The sequence below is a fragment of the Papio anubis genome, chromosome 5, assembly GCF_008728515.1.
Source record: "Papio anubis isolate 15944 chromosome 5, Panubis1.0, whole genome shotgun sequence".
NCBI lineage: Eukaryota > Metazoa > Chordata > Mammalia > Primates > Cercopithecidae > Papio > Papio anubis.
In genome coordinates, this window is record NC_044980.1 from 57,071,360 (window position 1) to 57,091,420 (window position 20,061).

The 20,061-nt window shown below is 40.0% G+C and overlaps 2 protein-coding genes across 6 annotated transcripts in view; one reads left to right on the forward strand and one right to left on the reverse strand.

Moving 5' to 3' along the window:
• The window catches only part of KIF2A (kinesin family member 2A), an 85,441-nt gene extending 79,423 nt beyond the window's left edge, over positions 1–6,018 (forward strand). For 2 of the 4 annotated variants that reach the window (XM_031666189.1, XM_031666190.1), the window contains exon 20: positions 471–2,171. In XM_031666189.1, coding sequence (XP_031522049.1) covers positions 471–556 — 86 coding nt within the window. In that variant the 3' untranslated portion in view covers positions 557–2,171. Of the gene's footprint in view, positions 1–470 lie in introns of all 4 variants that reach the window. The other 2 variants (XM_031666188.1, XM_031666187.1) reach the window with 1 other exon arrangement.
• Positions 3,523–19,000, reverse strand: DIMT1 (DIMT1 rRNA methyltransferase and ribosome maturation factor). 2 transcript variants are annotated; one of them, XM_003899715.2, is made up of 12 exons: positions 18,739–19,000; positions 18,324–18,397; positions 17,089–17,175; positions 13,827–13,888; positions 13,654–13,747; positions 13,519–13,568; positions 9,465–9,588; positions 8,929–9,021; positions 7,891–7,955; positions 7,134–7,197; positions 5,869–5,975; positions 3,523–4,055 (listed from the first exon to the last, which is right to left on the reverse strand). In XM_003899715.2, the coding sequence occupies exons 1-12, from the start codon at positions 18,815–18,817 to the stop codon at positions 4,013–4,015; spliced, it is 942 nt and encodes a 313-aa protein (XP_003899764.1). In that variant the 5' UTR covers positions 18,818–19,000; the 3' UTR covers positions 3,523–4,012. The 2 variants fall into 2 exon arrangements, with proteins under 2 accessions (XP_003899764.1, XP_021795073.1); XM_021939381.2 differs by having other exon boundaries at positions 13,437–13,568; positions 18,739–18,979.
• Positions 19,001–20,061: the final 1,061 nt, after the last annotated feature.

Genomic DNA, 20,061 nt, shown 5'->3' on the forward strand with positions numbered 1-20,061 from the left:
CACACCTGTAATCCCAGCTATTTGGGAAGCTGAGGCAGAAGAATTGCTTGAACCCATGAGGTGGAGGTTGCAGTGAGCCTAGATTGCGCCACTGTACTCGAGCCTGGGCAACAGAGTGAGACTCCATCTCAAAAAAAAAAAGGTAGACTATGTATTTTACACATGTAAAACCTGCCTGTGCTCCAGAAGGAGTTCTAATAAACTAAAACAAAGAACTGTAAATGTGCCAAACAGAACAGAAAGCTGTTGAAAGATACAGAAAAATAGGTATTTCTGGAAATCTGTAACAAAAAACTTTGTAATAGTTCAGCACTGTATTTAGTTCTGAGTTTCTAGACAACAAAAACAAAAGGAAAAATACTGAGTAACTGTTAGGAAATAACACAGCTGACTTGATCGAACCCATAAAGTTGTAAACTCTTACTGCATGCAATATAATACTTATTCCCTCTTTCTTTTCTTTTTCCAAGATAAAGTGAAATCTTTCCGTGCAGCTCTACAAGAAGAGGAACAAGCCAGCAAGCAAATCAACCCTAAGAGACCCCGTGCCCTTTAAACCGGCATTTGCTGCTAAAGGATTCCCAGAACCCTCACTACTGTAACATACAACGGTTCAGCTGTAAGGGCCATTTGAAAGTTTGGAATTTTAAGTGTCTGTGGAAAATGTTTTGTCCTTCACCTGAATTACATTTCAATTTTGTGAAACACTCTTGTCTACAAAATGCTTCTAGTCCAGGAGGCACAACCAAGAATTGGGATTAATGAAGCATTTTGTTTCATTTACGCAAATAGTGATTTACTTTTGGAGATCCTTGTCAGTTTTATTTTCTATTTGATGAAGTAAGACTGTGGACTCGATCCAGAGCCAGATAGTAGGGGGAAGCCACAGCATTTCCTTTTAACTCAGTTCAATTTTTGTAGTGAGACTGAGCAGTTTTAAATCCTTTGCGTGCATGCATACCTCATCAGTGATTGTACATACCTTGCCCACTCCTAGAGACAGCTGTGCTCACCTTTTCCTGCTTTGTGCCTTGATTAAGGCTACTGACCCTAAATTTCTGAAGCACAGCCAAGAAAAATTACATTCCTTATTTGTCATTGTAAATTACCTTTGTGTGTACATTTTTACTGTATTTGAGACATTTTTTGTGTGTGACTAGTTAATTTTGCAGGATGTGCCATATCATTGAACGGAACTAAAGTCTGTGACAGTGGATATAGCTGCTGGACCATTCCATCTTATATGTAAAGAAATCTGGAATTATGATTTTAAAACCATATAACGTGATTATAATTTTTCTCAGCATTTTCTTTGTAAAGACCTAAAATATAAACTAGTTGGTGTATAATAAAAAGTAATGAAATTCTGAGAAGAGTTTTATCTTAGGAAAATACATATATATGCAGTGTGTGTGCCAGTGTGGTATTAACAAGACTAAAATAGTGCAATTTGATCCTTACCAGTATCATTACTTAATTTGAAGTGTTCATTACCACCCCAAAATACACCTTTTCTATGTACTGTTAAAGGAAATTGGCTTCTGATGCATGAACATTTACATGTACATTGAAAGTAGTCCATAATAGAAGTTAGTTTAAGCCAAGTGTAGACAGTACATTACTCCCTTGAAAAAGAATTAAGCTGAAAGAGTTGACTTTGCCTTAAAAGGCAGATCTAACCCAAGCTCCATCCAGTACCAAATGTGAAACTTCGTTGTTATTTGGTGAGAATCATCAAATTCTCACTAATACATTGGTGTAGGGCATGCTACTTTTTAAACAGCAGCACTTATTTTTACAGATTGCTACTCCAAGGAGGAAAACTGGCCACTTTTCATGTAAATATTTTGTTCAAAGATTTGTATATCTCTCTAGGAGTTTTCCCCTCAGTTCCCAGGATGGGGTCCAGGAGTAGATTAACAGCTAAAAATCTCCCAAGGATATCTTGTTTTGATTTATTTACTCCAGGGAACTACCAGCTCCTTCGTAGGAGCCAAAGGGGAGCTATGAATAGAGAGTCACATGAGCCAGATTCTTTACTTTACTGTTCATAAAACCCAGAGAGTAGTTGTGAAAGATCCTAATACAAGTGTGAAAAGCTCTGTAAACATGAAATCTAAAACAAATGTAGATTTTCACAATATGCTTATTAATAAATGAAGTCTATGGAATAAGTTTTAGAGAGAATTTACTTCAATCACCTTTGTTTTGGAAGGGACTCAGGTTTTCTTGCAGCTGTAAGATATATTCTATTTGTGTTTATTTCAAAGGGAAGAGGAAGGATGGAGAACTGTTACAATTGACCTTGCAGAGGATATTTTAAAAAAGGTAGTTTTTGAGATTAACCAACTTTCAAAGGGCAATAAAGACGTGAATTTGCTCATTTAAAGCACAACAGATTAGCTTCAAATTTTTTATTTGCATTGGATGGGTACTGTCTTTGGAAAGTCTCCTTATAGACAAATATGCTGCCTTATACTATGATGGCTTCATTCTGATCAGGTATTTTAAAAATTAGTACCAGAAAAGATACTGGAGGTAGTATAATACAGTCCTTCAGCTTTACAGATAGTGAAAACTGAAGGCCAGAAAAGGAACTAAAACTCAGAAGTTCATAGGGGTAGAGGGAAATAACCCGAGAAAGCCAAGTTAAATCTTAAAATTTTGACTATAAGGATAGAGATGATACAAGTGAACTTCGCAAAAGAGTTTTGTGAAATTAAACAAAAAATCTACCCTTATGTATATTTCATATTTGTTTAACAAAAGCAGCTTGACGCTTTTGTTCTGGATTACACATCAAGAACAAGCATTATTTTAATTATGTAGTAACATTTACTATATGACTTTGAAGCCAGATTTCAAATCTGGCTTTGTTAAATTAATTAGAAACACTCCTTCTATTAATTTAGGTATTTAAAAAAAGCCAAATATCAATAAAGATATTTTTATTAATTTTTTATATAAACAAAATAGCTACTAAAACTATTATAGTATATTAACAGCACTTAGTATTATATTGATTTAAACATAGTAGCTAATAAAACTTGTTTATGACATCTATTGAAATTCTCAATCTGACAGTTTTAAAATAGCTTAAAACTAAGCACCAGGTATATGAAAAAAGTACTGGAAATTTTAATTGTCCAGAAATCACAGGAATACTGGGAATCTGTAGTTATGGGAAATGGCTGTTTTTCTGAAGTTGAAAGCAAATATAAAACTATAAAACCAGTTTCAATTACAAAACCCTTTGAAATTTTGCTATGCCTATAGTTATCTACCTAAGAACCATAAAAAAATATAATTTTATTGTTAACTTCATTCCAGTTTAGCTTCCTCATTTTACATGTAGGGAGTCATGCCCTTTAGTATGCCTGGCACTGCTCGGTGGCAGTAGCAGACTTGGGCTTACCCAGAACCCTAAGTCTCTGATGCTATAGGATAGCGAAAGAGGTAGGCAATCATAACAGACAGTGTACAGGATAAATAGGGAAGAGAATGAGAGAACCAAAATAAAAATACTTTAAGAAACAATTATTTTACTGTACATGTGAATAACAAGAAATGGTACAGGGAATGTGAATAACATGAAATGGTATGGGGAATGTGTGACTAGTGAAGCATATTTTAACTGTTTTACTACTGGAGGAACAGAGCTAAAGGCCTAAAGAAGGCCTCACAGTATATAACAGTAAATAGAAGAGTAACATCTTTATACAATAAACTGTTAGAAATGATAAGTTTAAGTGTAAAGTTGTGCGTCTCTGCGGCTCCTGAACTTGAAGATTATTGTGAATAGATTGGACCAGCTCTATATATTAAAAACTTGGATACTTAGAACTTTCCAACTTAAAAATTCAGAATCATAAATGGTGACAACAGTAGTAGTATCGAACCAAAAACAGTCAAGTAAATTATGTCTCTAAAGCAAAAGCATTATCTTCTCAAATACAAAAAATACAAACTTCATTTCTTTTCTTGACCTTGAAAAATTCTGTGTTCCAAACACCTAGGAAAAATGAATACCTTCTGCGTTGAATCCATGTAGCAATCTGAAAAAAGAAATCAAAATGGAATGGTACTGAAATGCTAATTTGTAGCACATAATGGTATATAGAAATACCATTAATTCTAAAACATGAATACAGCATGCTGACAGAGCCCACCCACTCCTCATACTAGTTATTAAAGAAACGATACTGGCTGGGCGCAGTGGCTCACACCTGTAATCCCAGCACTTTGGGAGGCTGAGGCAGGTGGATTACCTGAGGTCAGGAGTTCAAGAACAGCCTGGCCAACATGGTGAAACCCTGTCTCTACTAAAAATACAAAAATTAGAGAGGCATGGTGGCACATGCCTGTAATCCTCGCTACTCGGGTGGCTGAGGCAGGAGACCTGCCTGAACCTGGGAGGCAGAGGTTGCAGTGAGCTGAGATTGTGCCTTTGCACTCCAGCCTGGGTGTCAGAGCAAAACTCTGTCTCAAAAAAAAAAAAAAAAAAAAAAAGAAATGTTACTGTCTGACTAAATTTATAAGATGCGTATTGGTTAAACCATGCCATGTTGGTGCCTCTTTCATTATAGCTTTTATGTCGTAATGAATTTGACTAAAATTATCTTAGACTCATTATCCCAGGCCTAAGAACTCACTGGCACTTGTTTCAAGGTAACTGAACAAGAAGCTGTTTGGAATTGGCAGAAGTCAGATGAATAACCAATCTTACATGCCCCTTCTTCCTCTCTTGAGCTGTTATTTATATCAAATTAAATACACATTATTTCTCCCTGTAGATACCTGTGTACTTAATAGATTCTAGTTAGTAAACTGCACATGCCCAATATCTTTGAGGAAATTTAGTGAAAATGAAGGAAAAGATAAAATATTTCTCTTTAGACCTGAGGTTATTTTTAGGCTGGCCCATAGAAACAGGTTCAGATAAATTTCTAAAAAAGCAAAGTAGATACTTATGAATAGTATTCAATGCCTAGGATTAACATCTAAAAAGACTCAGTAGTACTGCTAGCCAGCCAATAAAATATAAACTCCATTTGTCTTAGTTATATAGAACTGTGTTTCCAGCTTAGAAAAAGTCAAACCAATGACTTTTAGAACAAACTACCCTCATTTTGTATTCAGCCTCTAGAACATGGAAGCTTTAAAAGTGAATTGGCTAAATAGGCAAGAACTTCTGAAAGTTAACATCTTAATGATTAAAAACAGTAAGTACAGGTTAGTAATTACCTGGGTAATTAATTGAAGCCTTATTCTATTTTCATAAGACTGACTTACTTGCTTAATTCAAGCAAAACAAATTTTGGTCTAAATTACCTAGATAATTATGACAGCTTTTTACTTGAGAAGTATAGAACTTGCCTCAGGCTACAAAACTAACTATATTATTACTAAATGGATAACCAGGTAAGATTCTAACTGGCATTATTGTATGCTTAAGATTGATTAAACAACAGCTATTCCCAGTAAGGAAATTTTAAAAATCCAATCTAGTTACATGTATTACGATTTTTCTACCTTATGGACTATTTTGGAGGGATAAGCTATTAAGACTAAGACTATGAATGAGAGTTGGGGAGGGAGCAGGAAGGGAGGAACATGCACACCACATTAACACAAAGGCAATCTTCTGGCTTGGACTGTTCTTTACTACTGTTCTTAAAGAAAACGTTCATTCTGCTGCAGCTAACTAGCCTCCATCTTCTACACCAAATACTATTCCATGCTATGGAAGTGCTATGCAATAACTCTCCCAGGTAGCACCTTATACCGCTTAAAAGCCTTTAAAATCTCTAATCTGAAGGTGTCACAGTAAAGAAATGTAAACACTTAGGAAAACAAAAATGTAATTACCTGATGAAGTCATCTATGTCCATGGAACGGGCCCGTTTGTCACTAAAACCTGTGCTGGTTAGGATTTGCTGTATTTTATCTGCTATGCTGAAATCTTCTGGTATTATCTATCAATATAAGATTCAGAATAAATGAACGACATATCTTTAATGAGGTCACCTTGACTCTTTTTTTTAGTTCAGTTAAGTCATAAAATAGTCACCTTTAATATATCTGTTAATAAGACTTTGGAAGGCCTGATTGTTTACATAAGACGTGGATCTCTAAGTGGCTGATCTTTATTAACAAAAACTTGGAATACCTTGAATTAGTAATCCTGTCTATATTAGCCATTTTCTTCTTTAAAATTCTGTAATAGTTATTAGTTTCAGACTTCACAAATAATTAAAACTGTAAATTAAATTTTAAAGCAACTGTTACTCCTTTCAAAATAATGCATTTTCTTGCTACAGATTTCACCTTAACCACCTCGTTTTTCTCAAAGAGGTGACCTGCCCAAGCCTTGGGAATATTAAGGATTTTACACTTAATGCACATATTTTATCCAAATATTTTTCTTAATCTAGCTTAATATTTTTCTATTATACTTAGGCAGATTATCTAATGACTTTTTCCCCATAAAAGAGAAAATGCAGATAGTATTATGATACATTAAACCATATAGGTTCTGAGTCATAAAAAATAAGAAGAAAATTGGCGTTTATCTCTGTCCTGTTTAATTAAACTGGAAGCTAAAAAGTTAGCAAACATCACATTACACACACTGTTACACAAATGATAAGCATGAGGCTCACAACCAGAAATCTGCTATTGAGCCATATGAACTTTATTTCAATTTCTGGGTATTAAACTTAGAAATTAATAACTATATTTGTAACTGCTGTGTGAGCAAAAAACAAGACATGGTCACAATTCAGAGGACAGTAAATTGTACACAGTTATTTTAAGTTTTGCAAGCTACACATATCTACAGCTTTGAGGAACCTGTAACTGCTGAATCTGATTCTTGTTATGGCTAAAAACAACTGTCAGTAGTTAGAGGACAGGGTGGAGTAATCAAAGTTGCTCTTATCTGTTCCACAGGATATACAGCAGCACTGACCTGTCAGAATTCAAGTCAAAATTTTGCTAGTTATGCATTCTATATTGTCTTTTAAGGATCCTATGGAATGTACAAAATAATCTCATGCTAGATCAACAAGAATAAAAATGGACATTTTAAAAGAAAACAAATCAATGAAATTGCAGGAACATTTTCTACTTACAATATTATGGACTGAACAGTGAATTCTGTAGTTTTTTTCCAAGAGTTGTTGCACTGCACTTGATCTGTAGCATAAAGAAGTGATGCCACTGTTGTTATTCCAAAGTCAGAGTAATTTCTTAAACCTTTTTTTTTTTTTTTTACTAATATATAAGCCATTTAAGCAATAATTTCATTTTAGATGAAATTAAATCTATGTTCTGTATGGTACAATTAAGGAATTTTAAAAGTTGTTGAATATTTAAACTTATGCAGCAAACACTAATTATATTTAAAGTGCAAAATCCTGATAAATACCTCTTAAATTCTTAGAGAAGTTCTAGACCCTCCACAAAACATCCCCTAAAAAAAAATCTCCAAGCCCTGTAAAACTGTGTCTCACCTCTCTTTTACCCTTGAACCCCAAATTGATGAGTTGCATTTTCCCAAGTTAATAAGATGACACATAACCTTCACAAGTGTCGAAGGGGTCCATCATCGCCTCATTTTTCCAACAAAAAACTAGAGCAGATGTATGGTCAGAGTTTGGGAGTGTTTTCCTGTTTTGCCAAAAAAAACCTGATCTGACTCTCAACTCCAGCAAATTTTCTTCATTAAGTTCTCCTGCCTCCCAAGCTCTAAAGATAGTTAAAAAGATGAAGTTTGTCTGGACCCATATCTTTATGCTTTAGGGTAGCTGCTCAGGAAAAGGACCAAATTCTAGCATAGTATCTGGAGCACTGGTCCTTTACACATTAGAAATTAGTGTTAATACTTACTTAAATGCAGCAGAGAGTGTCTTGTTTTTCCTAACAAAGGTTATCCTTACTAGACCATCCCATTCCTGAAATAGAAGATAGACATTTTCTTCAAATTACAAACTTCTTGTTCTTGTCTATGCCTGCTAGGTATTACCTTGTCTTTTAATATATAAAATTGAAGGGAACTTTCTAAAGTGAAGAAAATGTTCTGTATCTTGATCTGGCTGGCACACAGACGCAAAAGTAAGACATACATTTGATTTTTGTACTTTGGTGCATTTCACTGAATATGTCTTTTCCTCAGAATTTTTTTTGACAAGGGTCAAAGCATGACAATTTTTTTTTTAATTTGAAAAAATAAAGCCAGGCACAGCGCTGCATGCCTGTAGTACCAGCTACTCGGGAGGCTGAGGTGGGAGGATCGCTTGCGACCAAAAGTTCAAGTCCAGCCTAGGCAACATAGTGAAACCCCATCTTAAAAAAAGAAAGTGGAGGAAAAACAAAATGGTCCCACTTCTGAACAAAGAACATGGCATTTATTTAAATCTAAGTATCATTTTCAAAAATAAGATTCAAAACAGACATGACTTCAGATACTGCCTGTGCAACACCCCTAAACCTCCTTGAAGGAGTTACTGACAAACCACTCCATTTACCACCAGCTGACCACACACACAATCGTGTTTTTCTCTAATGTGGCTGTAGTAAAGTTTTACATCAAGTGGTCTTTTTTCTTGTTTTTAAATCTGAAAAGCAATTACAATTAAAATATGTTACCCATAATATTACTTTAAAACAACTATTTTCATTTTACCTTGTTTTCCAAGTTTTATTCAATTTTTTTTTTTTTTTTTTTTTGAGACTGGGTCTCACTTTATAACTACCTTGCATCAAATTATTCCATCTACTTCAGCAGAGGGATGTGTCCTAATTAGCATTTTCCTATGTTTGAATATTTAGGTTGATTCAATATTTTTCTGCCGCTATAGACACACACACATCTTCCAGCCTGGACTTTTTTTCCTTTTATTGATTAAGCCAATATTTTAACCTCACCTGAAAATTGATGGGTGGTGGTGGATTCTTAGGTTCTATCCTTACAACACTGGATTCCACCTTGGGCGGTGGTCTGAAGTTATTCTTTCCAACCTGTTAATGAAAAAGTATTTAAGTAGTACTCTCAAAGGCAACTTTTATTTAGTAACCAAAGATGCTGTCCTCACAGAAGGCACAACTAGATGCTCAAGGATGAGTTAAGGTAGATTATTTCAATAATAAAAATCACTGGCTGGGCACTTTGGCTCACACCTGTAATCCCAGCACTTTGGGAGGCCAAGGCAGATGGATCGTTGAGCCCAGGAGTTCAAGACCAACCTGGGGAACATAGCGAAACTCTGTGTCTATAAAAAGTACCAAAAAATTAGCCAGACATGGTGACACACAGCTCTAGTCCCAGCTACTCGGGAGACTGAGGTGAGAGGACTGCTTGAGTATGGGAGGCAGAGATCGCAGCGAGCCACTGCACTGCAGCTTAGGTGACAGACTGAGATTCTGTCTCAGAAAAAAAGAGAAAGAAAACAAAATTCACTTACTTTCATTAGATGGTCCACACGTGCCAACAGCTGTGTATTAATTGAAAGTCTGCAGTATAACTTATCTCCGGGTTTTGCAACCAGTCGGAGGGCAAATTCTCTTTGAAACATAAGTATAGCACATCTGAAAAGAAAGCAGAAAGGAATAAGGAAAATGGTCATTGTCCGGCCGGGCGCGGTGGCTCAAGCCTGTAATCCCAGCACTTTGGGAGGCCGAGACGGGCGGATCATGAGGTCAGGAGATCGAGACCATCCTGGCTAACACGGTGAAACCCCGTCTCTACTAAAAAAATACAAAAAACTAGCCGGGCGAGGTGGCGGGCGTCTGTGTTCCCAGCTACTCGGGAGGCTGAGGCAGGAGAATGGCGTAAACCCGGAAGGCAGAGCTTGCAGTGAGCTGAGATCTGGCCACTGCACTCCAGCCCGGGCGACAGAGCCAGACTCCTTCTCAAAAAAAAAAAAAAAAAGAAAATGGTCATTGTCAACTGTAAATGAATTTTGACTGCAATGAATTTTCTTGGGAGAGAAACAGCAAAGCATTGGCAGCTGATTATAAGGTAGGAGAACGCTTTCAGCCTTTTTTATTGCCACAGAATGAGAGAGCTGGCTTTGTTTTTATAATGGCTGTACTCCTCACTGCAAGATAGCTTGCAAATATAAGCCTTTAAAGACTGGATGAGAAGGTGTTTCAAATCAGCACTAGTCCATCACCTCTTCTATGAAAACAAAGTGAAATACATTGTTTCAGCAGCAGAAATATATTTATGGGGTAGCAGACACCTTTAAGGAAGAGGTGAGGCTGAAAAGGCAGATTGTGATGTTCAATGTCTCCTTGATTTGACAGGTTAAAAAATGTACACTTTTTTTTTTTTTTTTGAGACGCAGTTTCACTCTTGTCACCCAGGGTGGAGTGCAATGGCGTAATCTCGACTCACTACAACCTCCATCTCCTAGGTTCGAGTGATTCTCGTGCCTCAGCCTCCTGAGTAGCTGGGATTACAGGCGCACGCCACCACCCCTGGTCGATTTTTCTATTTTTAGTACAGACAGTGTTTCACCATGTTGGCCAGGCTGGTCTGGAACTCCTGACCTCAGGTGATCCGCCCACCTCGGCCTCCCAAAGTGCTGGGATTACAGGCATGAGTCACCATGCCCAGCTAAAAGATGTAGACTTTTTATTCAGCAGGCAATGGGGAGACTTTGTAGGGGTTAATGAACAGAAGAGCATCTTCAAAGCTACACTTTGACATTCAAACTTTTGACAATGAGTCACACTAAAAAATACATTTGGCATTGGAAGCCAAGCCACAAATGTCTGCATGTGTATGTGTTTATATTGTATTTCAAAACAAAAGTTTCACGGAACTATAATCACCTGGACTACATGCAGTGCCCTCTGATATATTCCATTCCATGTCATTAAAAAAAAAAAAGATGGTCATGACTCATTAATTTTATAACCACTAAATAGTTTTTGACTTGCAGTTTGAAAGCCACTAGTATGTAATGTAGAAAGTGACTTCAAAGTTCATGGAAATATTGAGTTAAAAGATAAAAATAAGGCACTTATAATCACAGCACTTTATGAGGCCAAGGCAGACAGATCACTTGAGCTCAGGACTCCAAGACCAGCCTGGGCAGAACATGGTGAGACCCCGTCTCTAAAAAAATACAAAAATTAGCTAGGCATGCTAGCACACCCCTGTAGTCCCAGCTATTCAAGAGGCTGAGGTAGGAGAATCATCTGAGCCCAGCCTAGGAGAGGCTGAGGTTGCAGTGAGCTGAGATCTCACCACTGCACTCCAGCCTGTCTCAAAAAAAGAAAAAAAAGAAAAAACATGAACTTTATTATTCAACATAAGCTCCATCAAGTTCAAGACACTTTTGTAAGTGATGATACCAGCCTTTTAGTCTGTAGCAAAGAAACTGAGGCTCTGGGGAATTTAACCATGTCACTGCAGTCTTTTTTTTTTTTTTTTTTACATTATTAACTGAAGAAAAAAGCATACCCTTTCAAGATTTTTTAAGACCAGGAAACGAAAATAAATCAGAAGGGCCAGGCACCATGGTTCATGCCTGTAATAATCCCAGCATTTGGGGAGGCTGAGGCGGGCAGATCACTTGAGCTCAGGAGTAGGAGACCACCCTGGGCGACATGGCAAGACCTATCGCTAAAAAAAATAGAAAAATTAGCTGAGTATAGTGGCACATGCCTGTAATCTCAGCTACTTGGGAGGCTGAGGTGGGAGGAATGCTTGAGCCCAGGAAGTGGAGGCTGCAGTGAGTGCAGATCACACCACTGCTCTCCAGCCTGGGAACCAGAGCAAGACTGTCTCATAAAATAAAAAGTAAGTCAGAAGGGGCCAAATCAGGACTGTAAGGTGGATGCCTAACCATTTCCCATTGAAACTCTCAAAAAATTGCCCTCGTCTGAGGAGAGGAAGGAGTAGAAGTGTTATGGTGGAGGAATCTCTGGGGAAGCTTTCCTGGGAGTTATTCTGCTACGACTTTAGCTAACTTTCTCAAAACACTTTTGTAATAAGCAGATGTTATCATTCTTTGTTCCTAAAGAAAGTCAGCAAGCAAAATGCCCTGAGCATTAAAGAAAAAAAAAAAAAAAAAAAGAAGTTGCTATGGGCTTTGCTCTTGACTGGTCTGCTTTTGCTTTGACTCGACCCATTCTGCCTCTTGGTAGGCATTATGTTGACTCTGCTTTGTCTTTAGGATCACACTGGTAAAGCCATATTTCATCTCCATTACAATTCTTCGAAGAAATGCTTCAGGATCTTGTTTTCTTTTTTGATAATCTCGCTGTTGCCCAGGCTGCAGTGTGGAGTGCAGTGGCACAATCTCGGCATACTGCAACCTCCGCCTCCTGAGTTCAAGTGATTCCCCTGCCTCAGCCTCCCGAGTAGCTGGGATTACAGGTGCCCATCACAATGCCCAGCTAATTTTTGTATTTTCAGTAGAGACGGGGTTTCACCATGTTAGCCAGGCTGGTCTCCTGACCTCAAGTGATCTGCCCGCCTCGGCCTCCCAGAGTGCTAAGATTACAGGTGTGAGCCACTCTACCCAGCCATGTTTCAGGATCTTGATCCCAGTTATATAAAATTTCCACTGGAAACTCTGCTTTTATCTGCAGCTGATTTGAGTACAATGTTTTTTGTTTTGTTTTCTCATAAAATATTTCAGAAAAGAGGGTATGACAGTTTGGGTATCCATCAAGTAGAAACTTTAACTTTGATTTTGCAGTCAGAATTGTGTAAGTTGAACCAACTGAGATGTCTGTGGTGTTGGCTATTGTTTGTGCTGTTCAATGTTTTTCTTTGTCACTTAGGGAACAAACAAGATGAATGTTTTCCACAAATTTGATGTGGCCAGTCTGCCACTGTAGGCTTCATTTTCAACACTGTCTCATCCCTTCTTAAAACGAGTTATCCATTTGTGAACTGCTGATTTCTTTGGAATATTGTCCGCATAAACTTTCTGTAAAGCATCAATGATTTCACCATTCTTCCAACCAGGCTTCACCATAAATTGGATGTTTGTTCTTACTTCAGTTTTAGCAGAGTTCATGTTGCTCTGATACGGGCTCTTTTCAAACTGATGTCTTATCCTTCTCAGGGCCTCACACGAGATCCTGTTCACTTAGTACAGAGTTTATTGTGGTGCAGAAACATTTTGAAATCCATGCATAGTTTTTTCATAATACACATTTTCCATGAACTTTCTGAAGACCTCTTATACTAGAGACCAGTTAGCAAACCACTGCAATTGTCTAGACATAAGGTAATAAAAATTCTAACCTAGGCTTAACGGCAGGAAGATTCAAAAATAGGGAAAGGCTGTCTGGTCTCAGAAGCAGGACTTCTAGCATACTGTCCCCAAATAACCTCTCAATTAAAAAGACAGCAAGACCTCCATACAAATCAACATTTTCTATAAAAATTCTTCAGTAGTTTTTCAACTGACCTGACTCATTTTTGGCTATGTTCACCACCTGAATTGTAAGTCTTTCAAAATTTGGCAGTAACTCTAGTCTTTTGTCACAAACCTGAAAAAAGGTCGATGTAGCAACAGCTTGAAGACAAAAGGCGATGAGATCTGTAACAGAATTAACTAGTTATTTCCAGGAAACACACATCAGAGAAACACTTAGTATCATGTTTCTGAAAATGTGAGAACATACCTGGTAAGGCAAATTTGCCACACAAGTATCAAAGAATGGCAAATCTGTTTTCAACACATCACCCACTAGTACTTGAAGTTTGCTGGCCACAGGCCTGATGAGAAAAGAAGAAATGTAAAAAGACCATTGTTTCATGAGATTGAAATGACTTTAATTCTATTATGTATACTCACGTGCCCTGAACTCTTTTGTGAAGTTCAGCTACCAGCCTTGGGTCAAGTTCACAAGCAACAACCTAATTAAAAAAAAAAAAGTATTTAGCTTAATTATGGAATATAAATATTTTATTGTTATCCCAACAGGAACTCTTACATGATTTACGTGACAAACTTCTTTTCTCATTTCTACCACCAATATTCCTTCAATTGTACTCGCCTACTTCAAATAACAAACAAAAATGGGCTGGCTACAGTGGCTCATGCCTGTAATCCCAGCACTCTGCGAGGCCGGGGTGGGTGAATCACAAAGTCAGGAGTGAAAGACCAGCCTGGCCAACATGGTGAAACCCCATCTCTGCTAAAAATACAAAATATTAGGCCAGGTGCAGTGGCTCATGCCTGTAATCCCAACACTTTGGAAAGCCAAGGCAGGCGGATCACCTGAGGTCAGGAGTTCGAAACCACCCTGGCTAACAAGGCGAAACCCCATCTCTACTAAAAATGCAAAAATTAGCTGGGCACAGTGGTGGGTGCCTGTAATCCCAGCTACTTAGGAGGCTGAGGCTGGAGAATTGCTTGAACCCTGGGGGCAGAGGTTGCCATGAGCCAAGACTGCGCCACTGCACTCCAGCCGGGGCGACAGAGTGAGGCTCCGTCTCAAAACAAAACAATAAAAAAGCCAGGCGTGAGGCTGAGGTGGGTGGATCACGAGTTTAGGAGATCGAGACCAGCCTGGCCAACATGGTAAAACTCTATCTCTACTAAAAAATTCAAAAATTAGCTGTTGCAGTGAGCCGAGATCGCGCCATAGCACTCCAGCCTGGCAATAGAGCGAGACTCGTCTCAAAAACAAACGAACGAACAAACACCACCACCCACCCAGAAAAGTAGACAACCAGATTATGTGAGAGTTCTACCCATATAATCAATAGAATCATGTTTCATCTGTCTCCATGCTTTGTAATTGAACAGATGATGAAAGAAAATATACCACGTCTGTGCAGTCAGTGTTGTTAAAGAGCGTACAATGCGATTGCTCTTACTGTAAGTATGTCACATCTACTGAGATACACAATACATGGCATAGATAACTTCTCAAGTAAATGAAATAGATGTCAAATAAGGCCGAAATTGCAATTTTATTCCAATTTCAGCTGAGGTTTCACTGACTTCTTCTATTTTTATTAAAAAAACTTTTTTAAAGAGATGGGGTCTCACTCTGTTGCCCAGGCTGGAGTGGAGTGGCACTATCATAGCTCACTGCTGCCTTGAAGTCCTGGGCTCATGGGATCCTCCCACCTCACCTTCCTGTGCAGCTGGGACCACAGGTGTGTACCACATCAGGCTAATTTCCTTTCTTTATTTTTTATAGAGACGGGTCTCACTATGTTGCCTGGGCTGGTCTCAAAACTCCTGGACTCAAACAATCCCCCCACCTTGGCCTCCCAAAGTGCTGGGATTACAGGCGTGAGCCACCATGCCCAGCCTCTTTATTTTTTATAGAGATTGGGTCTCACTTTGTTGCCCAGGCTAGTCTCAAGCCCATGGCTTCAAGCAATCTTCCTGCCTCAGCCTCCCAAAGTGCTGGGATTACAGATGTGAGCCACAGCTCCTGGCCCCACTTCTATATAGACCGTCTTTACAGGGTAAACAATGTGCTGCTTATTCTGTTTGGCTCCCAGATGTATCTTTATTTTTATTTTTTGAGACAGGGTCTCGCTCTGTCACCCAGGCTGCAGTGAAGTGATAGGATCATGGCTCACTGGAGCCTCAACCTCCCAGGCTCAGGTAATCCTCCCACCTCAGCCTCCCTGGTAGCTGGGGCTACAGTCATGCACCACCACGCCCAGCCAATTTTTTGTAGAGACGGGGTTTCACCATGTTGCCCAGACTGGTCTCGAACTCCTAGGCTCAAGCCATCCACCCACCTTAGCCTCCCAAGGTGCTGGGATTACAGGTATGAGCCACCACGAAAGGCCTTCCCAGATATATTATCTGCTTCTCTCTGCGTCCTATAGATAATGAAGTCCAGCTCCCTTACCTTTCAACTTCTGGTTGGAAGTGGCCAGTGAAAGGCACCAGCATTATGGGGTACAAAGGGAAGGGGTTGGGTATTTCCTTCCTAATTAAACTCCCTGTTGAGGTTGGGCATGGTGGTTTATGCCTGTAATCCCAGCACTTTGGGAGGCCGAGGTGGGCGATCACCTGAGGTCAGGAGTTTGAGACCAGTCTGGCCAACATAGTGAAACCCCATCTCAACTAAAAATACAAAAATTAGCCAGCGTCGTGGCAGGTGCCTGTAATCTCAGCTACTTGGGAGGCTGAGGCAGGAGAATCTCTTGAACCCAGGAGGCAGAGGTTGCTGTGAGCCAGGACTGCATCACTGCACTCCAGCCTGGGGAACAGAGTGAAACTCCCTCTCAAAAAAAAAAAAAAAAAAATTCCCTGTTGAAATACCTAAGTGGTTTCTGTTTTCCTGACTGAAATATCTCATATTTTCTTTTTTTTTTTTTTCTTTTTTTCTGAGCAGAGTCTTACTCTGTCACCAGGCTGGAGTGCAGCGGTGCAATCCTGGCTCACTGCAACCTCTGACTCCTGGGTTCAAGTAGTTCTCCTGCCCCAGCCTCCGGAGTAGTTGGGACTACAGGCACCCGCCACCACACCCAGCTAATTTCTGTATTTTTAGTAGAGATGGGGTTTCACGGGCCGGGCGCGGTGGCTCAAGCCTGTAATCCCAGCACTTTGGGAGGCCGAGATGGGCGGATCATGAGGTCAGGAGATCGAGACCAGCCTGGCTAACACGGTGAAACCCCGTCTCTACTAAAAAATACATAAAACTAGCCGGGCGTGGTGGCGGCGCCTGTAGTCCCAGCTACTCGGGAGGCTGAGGCAGGAGAATGGCGTAAACCCGGGAGGCGGAGCTTGCAGTGAGCTGAGATCCGGCCACTGCACTCCAGCCTGGGCGACAGAGCCAGACTCCGTCTCAAAAAAAAAAAAAAAAAAAAAAAAGAGATGGGGTTTCACCATGTTGGCCAGGATGGTCTCAATCTCTTGACCTCGTGATCCAACCGCCTCCGCCTCCCAAAGTGCTGGATTACAGGCGTGAGCCACCGCGCCCGACCGAAATATCTCATATTTTCCAAGACAAAATTTCCAACAAGGGATCAGGAGTTACTACTAAAATAATAGCAATTAATTAAAACATATTCAGATTGAAAACCAACTGAGCTTGCTAACATAGTCATTTGTGATACCAAACATTAAATCCCCTTTTTACCTTTTTTGCCTTTTCTAACAACTTTACAGTCATGTTGCCAGTTCCAGGTCCAACTTCTAGCACTACATCAGTTGGTCTTAAGGCAGCCTAAAAGCAAGCACGAACACTTTAGCTCTTCTGGCACATCAGAACACAGAAGTTAATTTACACTTGACCATCTTTACTCACATGTGCTCTGATAAGAACTCTTAATCTGACTCCATTTTTAGATTCTTCATGATCGATGTGGTTAACAAAATTACCTCAATAACATTTGGTGCAAATGAAAATCTAAAACCTCTCCTAACTTGGAGGAATACTGCTCAACTTTAGGAGTCAGAAAAGCAGGAACAGCATTTCTGGGATTGACATTCTGATTTCTATCTAGAAATACTCCAATCGCCTCTTGTTACCTTCTCTGTTCACATCAACAAGTTCAAATGGGAAAGGACTGTACTTGCTGGACGAAGTTTTTTCAATTCTCAACCCACCTATGGTTTCAAGGATGCAGAACAGCAGCAACTGTAAACAAAATTGAATGTGTGCACACAGCTGTAATATTCTAGGGCCACAGCTTTCATCAGATGTTCAAAGGAAACTATGAGCTAAAAAGGTTAAAATAGTACACCAACCTTTTTTTTTTCTCATTTTTCAAATGACACGAAGCCCAACAAGATCCTTTAACTATGTAATGCTCTTTCTACAACTCCAAGATGCTTTCCTTGCTTTTAACCATAAGTGTAATCTGCACCGTGTATATTTCACTTCCTAGCACCCAAACATCCATAACCATAAGAGAACATCACTAACTCAGATAGGAGTAATACTCCAAGCAATTTATATGTGGTACTGGAATACATCAAATAATTTATATGTGGTACTATATGTTTTTCTGGGGAACAAACTTTCTAATGTGTGGTTTAGACATAAATAGATGGAGTACATAAAAACTAAAAGTGATTTAAAAAAGTGATTAGAAATAGAAGAATAATTATCTTGAACATATACAAAGGTCCAGCTATAAAGTAGATAATCCACAAAAAGACACAGAATTGGGAACCAGGAGAAACTCAGACCGACAGAATGAATCTTATTTATGCAGAAGACAGCCCGTGAATCCTAGACAATTATTTGATTCATTCAACAAATATTTACAGAGCATCTAATTTATGGCAGGCAGACTTTCTGCCCTTATGTATTCACAGGAATAAAATTAATAAACCAACAACTCTCTCCTTTTCCTCTTCCATACCCACCTTATCGATAATGCTGTTAATAATGAGAGGATTTTTCAAAATGTGCTGCCCAATTCCCGTGTTGAACATGAGTCCTGTAAGAAAACACGAAACAGCCTTAATTTTCCTACTGAGATTAGATATTAGACAGTCCCAGAGAAGAAAGCTGCATGGGTAGGGGGAAGATTTCTGAGCCAACCAGGGCCATGAAACGTCACGCCAGGACTGCCAAACTCTTTAAGTTCATCCTCCAACTGTAAAGGGCGCCAACGACTGCGCGCAGGGCCTGCGGCCGACTCGGGGACCCACCCCTGCCTTCCGCGCTCACGGGAGCGGGTCCTGAGCGGCCTCCGCAGATCAGGTCTCGGTCCGCACCCCAGGCTAGGTCCTGCCGGAAGACCTGACCCGACCCCAGCTTCCTCGCGGGGATCCGCACCTCCAGCGCTCTTCAGCTCCCGGCGCTGCTCCTGCCGCCCGCGGCGGCGGCCAATGGCCCCCGACTTGACCTTCGGCATCTTGGCAGGAAGCGGGCCCACAGGCCCGGGACGTCAAGGAGGACCAAAGTGGGCTAGCGTGAGAAAGCCAACACGTGGGAATCGCCGCCTCGCGCCGCCCGCACCACTCCGGCCCAAGTTCGGGAGGGGCAAGGGTCCGCCCCCTCCCGTACGCTCTGGGCTCCTCCTCCAGAAAGAGGGCGGACCTTGGAGCCCACTGACTGCCGGGAATTGGAGTCACCGAGAGAGGAAAGCCGAACTGCGGGAGCCTACAGATCCCAGAAGACACCGCGCTACAAAGGCGTGCAGTCTAGAGTTGGAGCTCTTGTCCCAACCGGAGCTGGATAAGAAGGTGTTGGTGTGGTGCTCTCGGTGTTGCGAAGGCTGTTTAAGTTATATGATGAGGTTAAGCCTATGGATGTTTTAGAAGGCCAAGTTCTGGGATCGTTGAGGTCCGAAGAAGTATTCACGTGCCTCCCTCCTGTTTTCCTGCAGCTTGTGGGGGTGGGAAACCCGGAATTTGGGGATGAGCTTGCTCTTTTGTGGGAATGCATTTTTTGCTGCTTGCCTTGGGGAAAAGAACTGCAAGAGTGGAATTAACTCTGGTTTCGCTAGGGCTATGGTTGCTTCTATTAGGAATAGAAGAATAATTATCTTGAACAAATACAAAGGTCCAGCTATAAAGTAGATAATCCACAAAAAGACACAGAATTGGGAACCAGGAGAAACTCAGACCCACAGAATGAAGCTTATCGTGCAGAAGACAGCCCGTGAATCCTAGAAAATTATTTGATTCATTTAACAAATAATTGAACAAATTCCTTTTGTGCCTCATCATTCACTCCGTAAACATTTATTGAGCTCCAACTGTGTAGCAAACACTGCTGGGGATTCTGCGTAAGAAACTTACCTCAAAGTTTATTCTGTTGAGAGAGATGGACAGAAACTCCAAAACGCTGTAAATACGATAACGTATTGGTCATTGTGCTAGGACAGTGTGCCTGACTATAAACTCCGTGAGTACCAGGGCCACAATATCCACATGTGTCTTGCCAGCCAGTGTAATGGCTCTCTTAAATTTTTCTGTGTGTATTCTGTTTCGCTGAAGAAATAGCTTCTTCCTGTCATTACTAAAGCTAACTTTCTTTTGAGCAGTTCATTGTGTGCATTCCCAAACTTTGGTCTTAGGCCCTTCTTTCTTTGATGTAGTTCTAAGTCAGAAAAAAAGTCTCATATACCCTAGTAGCACCTTCAGCTATGTGTTT